Raw genomic sequence first — 12,962 nt, forward strand, 5'->3', positions numbered from 1 at the left:
AAAGATGGGGAAGGACAAGTGTAGGGATAGGATGAGGAGTAACAGTTTTAAATGGAAAGAGGGTAGATTTAGATTAGATATTAGGAAAAAATTCTTTACTGTAAGGGTGGTGAGGCACTGGAACAGGCTGTCTAGAGAAGCTGTGGATGCCCCATCCCTGGAAGTGTTCAAGGCCAGGCTGGATGGGGCTTTGAGCAGCCTGGTCTAGTGGGAGGTGTCCCTGCCCAGAGCAGGGGGGGGGGGTGTGTGGAAATAAGTGATCTTTAAGGTCCCTTCCAACTATAATCATTCTATAATTCTATGTCCCAACCTACTTTGAGTCTCAGTTTGCTGGCCACAAAACAAAGTATGACCCTACACTTAGTGGGTGAGGCATGTACACTGATGCAATCAGGGAGAAAACCAGTTTCAATGTAGGTGGAGCGACCTTTAAAAGCCAAGATTCACTATCAAAGGGGAAAAGGGCCTGCTCCCTCTCCTCTAAGACAACTGATGCCTCTTCATGCACATCAGTCTCAAGCATCCTGCAAGATGACGTCCCACAACATAATTTTGAATTACTCCACTAACCAAGAACAAAGGCAAGAAGGAACTGTGCAAAGCTGATCATGAACAGCTATTAGCAGGAACTTAAGCTACAAGGATGTGGAAGGGCTTCCAGTAAGATCTCCACAACAAGTTACAAAAGCAGACTATAATATTCCTTCTCCTATTCCTTCTATTCCTATAATATTCCTTCTCCTTCCTGTAAAGAAGCCTGACATTTAGCCTGCAGCTGAGAATAAAACATCTCCCAAGGTCTCCCTGGGATACCCTTAGTAAATAATGCTGTCACCAGAGTGCCACGCGTAATCTTTCACTAACTACATGGTACTGACTGACTCACAGGATAGTTCTCTTGCAATACAACAGGACTCGCACAATCTTTTGAAAAGGAGCTACAAAAAATCAAGCTACTTGCTTGCGAAAGTGCTTTAGCCCACAACTCAAAGCACTTTAGCAGAGATAGAAAAGGCCTTTAAATTGCTCCAACTTAGTCTCTTCATTTGTTATGAAACAAGACTTGCAGGCCTCTGCATGGTGATACAAGATAGATGGCTTTGGTATTGTTTGTCCCCTGGAGATTTAGGTGGAGCAGTTCCAGGCATTCCAAGCAAGTGCTGGCTATTTTATGGTTATATCTACTCCAAAAGTGTAAGCGATTAAGAAATAAAACCCTGGGGTATTTTTTTAAAATCTGTCCTCCCCCTTAAGTATATAAGCTCTTGTGAAACAATCATGCTGAAATTAATAACCCAGTTTGACTTGTTTTTATGAAGATTACCATGGGACTCCAGTCTCTTAAAAACCTTGGGTTTTGGTAATCAAAAATAGAAAAAAAAATCTTGTTTCTTCTTGCTAAACATTATGAAAAGTAGACACCAATAACAAAGCAAAGAGTTGAATCCAGGAGAGAGAAGGATCTACAGGACCCTTTTTTTGGAGCAGTGGCATACAGAATCTTAATGCTGGCATGTTTTGGGCAGGTGTCCTGTGGCAAATCCCCATTCCAATTCCTCTACCTGTCAGGAAACAATAAGACTTAACTGTAGCAGAAGTAACTCTAGGAATGAACTACATTTAGTCAGCACCTGGATTGAAACTAAGTCATAGAGAAAAGGCTTCCAGTAAGGTTGTATTAGGGAAATGCCACCACAGTTGATTACTACCTTGTTTCTAACCTTTTAAAAGGCTATCTGTGTCTACACTTCCATGTGGTCTGTGGCAATCATTAAAGGAGAAGGCTAGAGTAACCTGGATACTTTAAATACTGAAAGCAAGTCACTAGGACAACAAAACATGCTTGAAAGTTGCTTTATTTGTTCATAAGGCCTGTGCGTTACAGCAAGCAAAAGTATAGCTACTGTGGACAAAGCTCAGTCTGGAAGAGCATTAAATGTTAACCATAAGGATGTGTATTCGCACACAACATGCTGTTTTTCTGTTGCTGGAATCTAACACTCATGAGTTACAGATCTTTGAGGTCTTTCTGGATGTTCCACAGTGTATCTGCGCTCTTCTTCAGCTGAGCCACCTCATCATCCTTCAGCTTTTGGTTAATAACACTTGTCAATCCAGAGGAATTTAAGACAGCAGGAAGGCTCAAGAAGACATCATTCTCAACACCATACATGCCCTGCCACAAAGAAAAGAGATCAGACAAGAACCCATCACACCGGATCTGCTTTTAATTTCTACAGCAGGAAGCCTTCTGAGAGCAGAGCTCAAGGCAATTATTTTGCAACATGCAGAAAGTTTTCAGTCACAATGTATTTGAGAAAATGAAAAGTACAGAGCTGTTTTAGACCAAGTGGTTGGCAATGCCGAGATGGAGATTTCAGGGAAAAAACCCTCCAAACCCCTCACTTATATATATAGCAAATAGTGGACAAAATTCAAAGCTCCCATTTTAAATTCAAAGTAGTATTTTACAAAGCTTCCTTTGTTCAGGACATTGCTACTTGAGACTAAATAGCTTTTCCGTAACAACAAAACGAACCAGAGCATCCAATTAGCCACCACTCCTTACCTTTACCAGTGTTGAGACTGAATGAACGCGGCACAAGTTCTTCAGCATGGTCTCACAGAGGTCAGCAACACTAAGGCCAATAGCCCAGTTTGTGTATCCCTTAAGTTTGATTACCTCATAGGCACTAAGGAAATATTGAAATACAGTTGTGTTAAGAAGTCTTCAAGATACTGTGAGAATGACAAGTCTTAGATGAGTGTTTCCCATTTAAAAAAAATCTGAAACACCTGTGACACATTGTAAGTTTAGTAATTAAAACATCAAAGAGAGTGACATATTTCAGTATTAAAGGATAAAGCACTAAGCCTACACCATACCATATGTAATAAAGAAGCCCTATACTAGTATGGTCCTTATTTCACAAGTGAGACAAGTGATTTAGCAACATGAATAGTTACCTCTAGACAAGTTTTACGAAATCAATGAACAAAGTTTTGCCCAAATCAACTCCACCACTCTGCTCACAGAAACATACCACCTTTTGTTGTGTCCTTTGAACAAAGTTAAGCATTTCAGCAGCTATTTGTGAGAAAACAAGTGCACAGGGCTCTAAGCACTGCAGCGGATATGTTATGGAATAGCTTGTCTCGCTGCAGGATCGTAAAGCTTACCAACTGAAATCCTGCGTTTCTGTGTTTAAACCAGCAGTTGCACTTACTCAGGCAGTCCTCTAAATAAAAGGGCATGAAAGCTGCAGTAGAACGGAGAGGCAGTGACAAGGAGGCAGACTAGCTTTTTTTGGCCTCACAAATATCCACCTCATTCCTCAAGGCACTGTACCTTTCAACCACTTGCTTGTGGACTTCCTTCCAGTTCTCACCATCTTTGTCAGTTCCCATGGCAGGATTCAGCTCCTGGAGAGAAACGCCTGCCACATTAACTCCGCTCCAAACAGCCACTGTAACAGAGAGAGGACTTAAGTTTCAGTAGCCATTAGCAGCTCCCCCTCCACTTTTCCTGTCTAAGATAATTGCATAGGAAACAATAATGTTTGGGACACATTTTAAGTTTTCATTTCACTACAGTGACTACAGCAGGTCTATGAAGATAATTATGGGACCAGAACATCTCTCTTATTAAGAAAGGTTGAGGGATTTGGGTCTTTTTAGTCTGGAAAAAAAAAGATGACTGAGGGGGGAATCTTATCAACGCTTATAAATACTTAAGGGATGGGTGTCAGGAGGATGGGGCCAGGCTCTTTTCAGTGGTGCCCAGTGACAGGACAGGAGGTAACAGCCACAAACTTGAACATGGGAAGCTCCATCTAAACATGAAGGAGGAACTTTACTTTGAGAATGACAGAGCATTGGAATGGGCTGCCCAGAGAGGTCGTGGAGTCTCTGTCTCTGGAGACATTCAAAACCCACCTGGACATGTTCCTGTGTAACCTGCTTTAGGTGACCCTGCAGGGGCGTTGGACTAGATGGTCTCCAGAGGTCCCTTCCAACCCTTACCATTCTGTGATACAGTTAGTTCTGAGAACTTGGGGGTTCAAATATGAGACTATTTTAGTACTGACATTTTAACAAATCAGTTGCAGCACATGAACAACAGAACTTTCAGTCCTTGAAAGGTGTAGACAGCTACTTTTGAAGTCAGAAACCTCCAAGTCTAGCAAAAAGGCACATCTTAGCTGTTCAGCCTTTTAACACTAATTGTACTCCAAAATTGCAGCAAGTATATATTTGCTGTCCCACTACTCGGTAGTAGGGTTAGCCTTCAAGAATTCTACTCTTATTTCCCTGAATAACAGGATAGCAATATGCAAACTTAAGACTACCAGAAGAGGAATTCGCACATCTCCCTTCATATTGGAAGCTTACGGGCAGACTTATTCTCTGTTCCTGTGAATTAACAAGGAAATTTCTCAGCTCCTTCAAAGCAAAAGCAGCTGTAACACCAAAGCAAGATGAGCTCTGCGTATGCTCATCCAACCTCTGCCTCCACTACAGAGTAGGCCTGGCTTCCATAAACACCGTTGTTGATCAGACATTGTACTTTGATCAAACACAATGGGTCATTGAAAAGATGGCTCCCTTAAAAATACACATCACTAAAATATAGAGCAGTACCAATCTACACAGGTGTTCTGCTGCATCACATCGGACTGAACTAAGACAAATAAGCTTCTTTGATTTCACAGTGTTTTAAATCTATCTTCTCTTAAATAGCATGGACAAAAGTTACAAAATAAGTTAAGGGATAATTTTGTTAGCCTGAATCTGGATTGCTAGCTATTTTTACTACTTGCAACAAGCTCTGCCGTTAACCTAACAAGAGCTAGTGTTGCTTTCAGCAGAGAACTGTGCTACAGACTATGTTATGACGCTCCAAAAACTGAGGATAAACAGAAGTATAAGCTGTTGTCTTTAGAACACAACTTAAGCTAACAAAATTGGCCTTTTCAGTTCAGGGTTTAATCATACAGACACTTCTATTAAAAATGCATAGCTAGATTTCCTGGACTTGTCTCACCACTGACCTTCATAAAAATACAGCAAAGTGCTAGCTACTCAAGGTCAAGCTGCATCTGCTCTTTCAGAATTTGGCAACACCGCTTAGGCCTCAACCTCTAACACAGTCCTGCTTATTCCCTAGGAGGTCAGAAGGGCTCCTTACCACTAGAATCACCATGTTCTCCCAAGATCCAGCCATGGCAGCTAGCTGGGTGGATACCAAGTCTCTCAGACATCAGATAGCGAAATCTTGCTGTGTCTAGATTGCAGCCACTTCCAATCACACGGTGTTTTGGCAGGCCACTCAGCTTCCATGTGACATAGGTTAATATATCCACTGAAAAGAAGAACATGCACAGTGAGTGACACAATTCACATACACCAGGAAGAATGCTACAACAATTACTTTGCTGTAGGCAATCAGGAGGACTCCAAACACAGCTGGGCTCATTGGTCACAGCATATTAGGTCTGACTATTTGGGGTCTGACTGCTGGAAATTTAGGACCCATCTAGCTAAAATTGAGGAAGGTCTTTGGAGATTAGCATCCTGCTAGCTAAAGTTGGAGGCACTTTTTTGTCACAGCTAAATCCCTAGTGCATCCAGAATTGGGACTGAACTCTCCATATGGCTAAGACATTCAAGCAATTTCCTGAAGTAATGTTACCTTCTACTTTATCATCACAATAAGAGGTGAAGCAAATGGAAATGAAATGTGTTTGAAATTCACATACTCTGTTTCTAGTTGGTAACTATTTCAGGTTCATTTCTTAAACAGATTTGTGCATTAAGCAGTTTTTTTGCACCGTCTCTGTAGCATGAAAAGCCAGATGAGCTCCATGCTTCTGTGCTTTCACTACAGGTGGCTCTAAAAATACAGTTTTAGAAAAAAATACAAACCTAGGTTGGGGCAGACAGAGAAGGCTGTGAGCAGGGAGGAAAAAAAAAGTCTAACATGTAGCTCAACATAACAATAATAAACACATCACAATAATTATGGCTCCAGCACTCCCAGAAGCCAGCCAATTCTCAGAAGGGAATGTATTTGTGTACACATATATAACACCTTGCTGTTGCAAGTAACATGCTCACAGGCATAGTTTCCCTGCAGCTTCAGTCGAGGCAGTTCCTGCCAGGATCACAGTAGTTTGTACAGACTACAGAGTACCTCTCTACTGAACACCTAAATTTGGTCTGCACCGTCTGGCTTTCAAGTTAAGTGCCAAGACACCCCTAAACTTTGAGCTGTGCTTTGTAATCTCATCGTTTGCCTACAGTAGGGCTTCCCAGTCAGGCCAGGCTGCGGACAGTGCTGTCTAAGCTAGAGCCCAGGCAGATCTAGGGAAGCTAAACAGGGAAGGACATCAGATCACACACCAACACACAGGCAGCAGACACCCCTGACGCTCTGGCACCCTCGAAGTCCTTTCTAATGTGCTCACAATAACTTCTGCTATACGAGACCAGTGGACAAAATTCCACACATTGACAAAACAAAGCAGTATAAAAATAATTCTGAAAAAGCAACATGCAGTTCTCCTCCTACACCTGCTCCACTGCAGAAATGTCTATGGTTTGAATTCACCCTTGCTAGAACAAAAACAATTTTATCTTTGACTCAGTTTGATTTTTGGATAAGTGTTTAAAATTGTTATAAGTTATTATACTTGCACAGTAGCCACTTGCTCAGGAAACTAGTATTCAGTAGTAGTTATTGTCTAACAGCTAATTACTCAACCACCGAGTCACTAGCTTTACATGCACTGCTTTGACTCTGCCGAGATACCTTCAAAAGCAGTGTTACCTCATTGCCAGGGCTCTGTAGTAAGGGCTTTACTCAGATGTCAATTCAAGCAAAGACAGCCCTACAGAGACACCCTACAAAGCATATCAGCTTTACACATCCAAGTGTCCCAGCTGTATGAGTACAAAGAGATACTTGCAAGTGAGCACACAGATGTGTACAATCAGCTATAACACTTTTCTCAGTTATATATAATATATATATATATATATATTACAATCAGTTATAATCTAAATGAATATTCTATGATTCTATGATCTAGTACAGTTAACCTTTCCCCCACCATAACCTTCATAATGCAGATATTTTTCTCCCGAAAATATAGCCAAGACTAGAGGGTAAACTCTTCATCCCCCCCAAAAAAAAAATCACCATATCATATCCAGACAAAAAAAATTGTTTGTAAACCATAACTTTCAAGAGCAAAATGGAGGTCTCCTTTAGAGATGAAAATTTTAACGTACCTAACTGCTTAAGCCAAAGGACCTTAAAGAACTGACATATTTACTGTGAAGCATGCTTTTAAAGTACAGACACCATGAGAAGCTCTGAATAAAGAGAGCATCACAAAGTACAGAATATTTCTTTGTATTCTGCTGCTAGCAACTACATGGCAGATGTCCACACAAACAGAAGTATTAATTTTCAACATTCAATTTGTAGTTGAGAAGACTGATAAAACAAAACACTGGTTCTCCAACAAATAGAATTCACAAGTGTTCTAGGATAAGACTGCCTTACCTGGGTTGGAAACCACCAGGATGATGCAGTTGGGACTGTGCTTAACAATCTGAGGAATGATGTGCTTGAAGACATTCACATTCCTCTGAACCAGGTTGAGACGACTCTCACCCTCTTGCTGACGAACTCCTGCAGTTACTACCACAATCTTGGAGTTGGCTGTGACAGCATAGTCTACAACACAGCATGGGGGAAGAGGTACAGAACATGTTAAATAGACTTATCACTAATTTCAATAGCATTGTGTTCATAGAGGCATTATAGGTAGCTTCCCCACCGTGCATACACTCAAAGCCAAAAACCATGAGACATTAACCATTAAAACCATTAACCCCTTGTTACGGTGTTCTTCTGAAATCTCAGCCCTATTCATACACTTTAACTTTTCAATGCCAAGGCTTTAAGAGTTCTTTAAGATTACACAACTAATGCTCCACCCTTAAGGAAATTCACAGAATACCAGTATTAAACAAAAGACAGAGGGTCACCTTTGCCTGCCACAATCTTGTGAGTGTGAAGGAACAGGCTGCCATGCTGTAGATCCATCATTTCTCCTTTTAGTTTGTCTTCCAAAACATCAACCAGAGCAAGCTCATCACAAAGATCCTGAAGAAAACAGCAAAATTTGAAGGAGACAATGAAGCAGTTAACTTGCATTTTAAAGTCCCCCCTGAGTTAAGCTATGTTACATTTTCAAGTGACATGTTACACATCTGAAAGCATCTCTTCTCCCAAGGAAACCAGTAGCACAGCACTGTCTTAGTGTCCTGATGTGTCTCACAGTAACAGAGTCAGAGGCTACTACAGCACAGGTTCATAAAACTCAGACTCTCTAAAAAAAAAAAAAGGTATTATTTGTGGGGAGTTTGAGTGCACAGCTAACCCTTTGCTAGTAAAGCACTTAAGAAAAAAACTTGCATCTTTCAGAGTCATAACAAACTTCCTAAATCTATCCAGCAAATATGCTTATTTTAAATACTTAAATACTAACAGCAAACCGCATAATTATCAAATTAATGTTCTCTGATAACATTCCTTCAACCAGTTCATTTCACAAGAAGTAGAATGGGAACAGACTTTCCTCAAGAGTAAAAATAGTATCAAGAGAAAACAGAGTCTTCACCTAACTTTCTCTACTAGAGCTACTACACTATATTTACTTTGCAGAACAGATTTAGCCACATATGCTCATTGTCCAGCCAGGTTAAGTTGGGAGACGACATCATATAGTCTCAGAACAGGAAAATAGGGAAATACAGAGGTGGAGGAAAAAGGCATTCTGCTGTAATGCAAAGTTTTACTGCCTTTTGACAGAAGTGTTTACTACCCTTGTAAATTCTACTATACTTAAGGCTTATCATTCAGTAAATCACACTGAGATTCAAGCTACTACTTCCTTCTATTTTCCTAGGTATCTACATCCCATTTGAAAAAAGTAAACACATATTTATGCTACTGAAAGTGTATTACTACCAGCAAGCTTCTTTGTTTACTTTTATGTAAGAAGCTAACACTCATTACTTCACACGGAAATATTAATTATTCCCATCAACTAAACTACTACAAACAAGCAACAATATGCGCTGTTTTTTCTGTGGGAAAATGTATTTAACAGCAGGCATATTTCAGTTTTTCATTTCATACTCTAGAAGTCATGTTAAGAGTTTATTGCTTTTCTGCATTGTTTCGCAGCTGAATTCATCAACTGCTGAATAAAAACCCTAAGAGTCTGTATCTGCACTTGGTCTTTTCTTGAAAGAGTCTGCAGGGTAAAGTTAAAGTCTCAGTTATTTAAATATTATGAAAAAGTGTCCTTAACTGAAGTCACTAGTGTTAAGAAGTTAGCGTATTCAGAATTTGAAAGAAGACTGTGTGCATGTGTGTGATTATGGATCAATGTATACATAGGCAGTCTAATTATATGGGACTTTCTCACTCCAGACCTTGCAACCAATAGTCACCAGGGTCAGCAGGTTCAAGGAGCCAGTTCTCACTGAAATACAAGAGCACCTGGAAGAGCTCCAATGACTAGTTTCATGAATTTGCATCAGAGTTGCCTAGAGAGGAATTCGTCTCACTATTAGCACACACAGGAATGAAATCTACAGAATCACCAAATGCAGCTTTAAATATTCTCACTGGAAGCAGCTGACTTGTGACTGTGGAGATGTTTCCATTTCTAAAACAGTATGGCAACATCGGTGACCTGTTTCTGAGAGGGAGCTAAAAATAACCAATGTGAAAGTTTTAGCGTCATTCAAATTTATATATTAAATACACCAGTAAACTGAAATCAGTATTAACACACTGTTTAGTTTTATAAAAGCCAGAGACATCTAAAATTCAACCACATGTACATATTAAAGTATTGGAAATTAAGTACAAAATTTTATGCCATGGTTTAAAAAAAGACATCTTGGGAGCCAACCATCATGCACAAATCAAAGCCACACCTAATTCAGTGACAAGAATGAGACAGTTTTGTTATGAAAGTGTTTTACTGCAGCTTATACTTGCTAAACAATAAAAGAGAGCAGAAGCCTGGTTGAAATAAACTCCATCATGCCATAATCCAAACTTGAAAAATTTAAAATCAGTTTTTACTCTGGGTTTGGTGCATACAACTCATTAATAGTAAAACTTTGTGCCTAGATTTCTGAAGGCACAATTTGATCCTGCTTAGAGCAGCAGACGAATGCTGGATTGTAGTGAAGCGTATGGTAGCTTCACCTGGCTCCCTCACTGCCAACCTTACAGGTTACAGTACTCCTTCAAGAACAAATGAGTTCAGACAGAGGCAAACATTCGCTTAAAAAAATATAAATACCCATAATGAATTGTCATTGGTTTTCCATTAAATTTCTTCTTTAGTTCTATAGTTTTAAAAACTGTTACTTTCACATCAGTACTTAGTTTCACTGTGGCCCTTTCTTACTGTCTGACAGTTTTTTCCTTGCCTCATGAATATCAGCAAGTCAAAACCCTTAAAAAATGTTTAATATTTAAAACCCCAGTACTCTAAGATATGCATCCTCAAGGTACCAGGTAGAGAAGGGATCATCTTCAAATAAGTTACAGCTAGTTTAGTAGTAACTGCAAGATTTTTTTTATCTCACTGCAAGCTACTTGATTTAAGATCTGCCCCTGCAAGTGGCTAGGGCATATCTGTTTGCACCTTCTTTTAAAAAAAAAAAATAAAAAATCTGCAGCTCCCATTTGTCTTTTCAAAAACAGCATGAGAGGAATCAAGTTTAAGTCATTCACAATATTCTCTAAAAACAAAGCACAAAGTACAAGAGATCCTTATTGTATAATAAGCCTTTGCTTTGCTCAAAAACTACAAAATGAGATTTGCCCAAAAATCCTGAAACCACTAACAGGAAAAGTCAGAATAACCTCTAAGTCCAGCCCTCTATTTTTAAACTAGCTAAAACCCCTCTGGAAAAACAAAGCCTTACAACCAAGCAATAAGAGCTTAAGAACAATAAAGCCCATGGAAGGGAACCGCAGTATTTTCAGTTACTACAGCACATATGCATTAAAAGAGTAAAAGTCAAACATGCATAGTTCTGATTCCTATCCCATATTTCACATGGATTCCTGCTCTGTTTGCATTCTTTGCCCAGCAGAGCTCTCCCACCAAGTGAACTCTAGCTTTGTTGTGGAAGAATAAGAAAATTAAAAAAAGAAAGGAAAGTCTGGCAGGGGCTTCACTACATTTTCCCAGCAGCCGGCAAAATAACTCTGCCGAACGACTGATTTATTGCTAAGCACAGATGGAAAGGTGATGGCACAAAGAGAAACTGAATGGGGAGGTCAACCTTGCATGACCAGTGTAGGTCACTGCTTGCTTACACCAACTGCAAGCGATTCATTCCTGTACTAACCTACCCAGTCTCCCACCACCTGCTAAGACAAACAGGCGGCGCTGAGACATAACCGCAGCGGGAACTCGAACAGCACGTTGTCCTTGAGCCGTACCTTTGTGAGGATGCTGATGGCACAGGCCATGCCAACCTGTCCAACCCCCACAACGGTGATCTTGTTGTTGGGGACGGTGGCTGCCGCGGCGATGGGGGTGATCAGCTTCTCCTTCAGCGTTGCCATGGTGTTCTGCAAGGAGAGACAGGGAGGTTTGGTTCAAAGCAAGCGAGCGGGAACCAAGCGCCCGGCGGGGCTGGTCATGAAACCAGGACCCAGTTGGGGACCAGTCAGCCTGATGCCATTTCCCCGGCTCGTTTCCACTCGGCCCCACGGCTCCCTTCGCTCAGCCCACCCGCACATCCTTCCTTCCTTCCCTCCCTCCCTCCCGCGGCCGGCGGTCTGCCCCCGCCCCGCCAGCCGCAGCCCAGCGAGCGGCCGGGACCGGCACAGGGGAGCACCCCGCGGGTTCCTGCCGCCATCCCGCCCAAACCTCCCTCAGGAGCCACGGCCTGGCTCCGGTCACCGGCCCCCGCGTCCCAGCGGTGCTGGGACCCACCGCGCGCCGACGCCCCCCGCCCCACACGCCATCCGGCCGCCCGGGGATGCTCGGCCCCGAGGGAAGGCGCCCGGCAGGACCGAGCCGCCCGGGTCAGGGAAGGAAGGGAAGGGCCGGGAGACCCTGCAGCATCTCCCGTCCCGGAGAGGGGAGGGGAGGGGAGGGGACCCCGCCAGCTCCGCTCACCCCGTACCCACCGGCGAGGCTCAGAGCGGCGAGAGGAGAGGAGAGGAGCGCTGCCGTCCGGGGCGCAAGCAAACAGGGCTCGGGCAATGAGGGCTCCGCAGCGGAAGGGGCGGGCCAGCGGGCAGGGCCGGGCCGCCCCCCACCGCCCCCTCCCGCGCCTTCCCCGGCGCCATTGGGGGGGCGGCGGCCGCCGCGCTCAATCCCAGCCAAGGACGGAGGCTCAAGGGTGCCGCCGGCCCGCCCCCGGCTCCCCCGCTTCGTTCCCACCTTCCCCTCATTGTCCGCGAGGGGAGAATGGCGCGCCTGGAGGCGCAGAGAAATGCTTTGGAGGAAGAAGGAATGTAACCTGATGCGGTGCCACAACCGCTCCCCCTCCCCTCGGCATCACGCTGTCTCTGACTCTTTCCCTCTATCCCAGGGGAGCATCACTTTAAAGTTGTGATCTGTGGGGCCCGTGGAATGAGCCCCTGGAACCTGAATGGAGTTTTGGGCCTTGTTAAAGTGATAAGCGCATTTGTCATTGTAACAGGAAAAATCAGACGATATGACACGCCTTTCCTCTGGCCTATGGAATCGATCAACTGAAATTTGGGGTATACAATTTCCCGCGGTTGCTGAACGGGGAGGAAGTGATTTGTTGCAATTCCTGCAGGAGCAATGCATGGGAAACAGGAAAGAATAGCAAAGGATATTTTCTCCTAATGCTGTAATACCACTTCTTTCTAG

The 12,962-nt window shown here is 42.7% G+C and overlaps 1 protein-coding gene across 1 annotated transcript; it reads right to left on the reverse strand.

Annotated features, from left to right (window-relative positions):
• Positions 1–1,838: 1,838 nt before the first annotated feature.
• Positions 1,839–12,373, reverse strand: LDHB (lactate dehydrogenase B). Its single transcript, XM_054187877.1, has 8 exons — positions 12,248–12,373; positions 11,552–11,683; positions 8,059–8,176; positions 7,571–7,744; positions 5,189–5,362; positions 3,350–3,467; positions 2,570–2,693; positions 1,839–2,176 (listed from the first exon to the last, which is right to left on the reverse strand). The coding sequence occupies exons 2-8, from the start codon at positions 11,675–11,677 to the stop codon at positions 2,009–2,011; spliced, it is 1,002 nt and encodes a 333-aa protein (XP_054043852.1). The 5' UTR covers positions 11,678–11,683; positions 12,248–12,373; the 3' UTR covers positions 1,839–2,008.
• Positions 12,374–12,962: the final 589 nt, after the last annotated feature.

The sequence above is a fragment of the Rissa tridactyla genome, chromosome 1, assembly GCF_028500815.1.
Source record: "Rissa tridactyla isolate bRisTri1 chromosome 1, bRisTri1.patW.cur.20221130, whole genome shotgun sequence".
NCBI classification, from domain to species: Eukaryota; Metazoa; Chordata; class Aves; order Charadriiformes; family Laridae; genus Rissa; species Rissa tridactyla.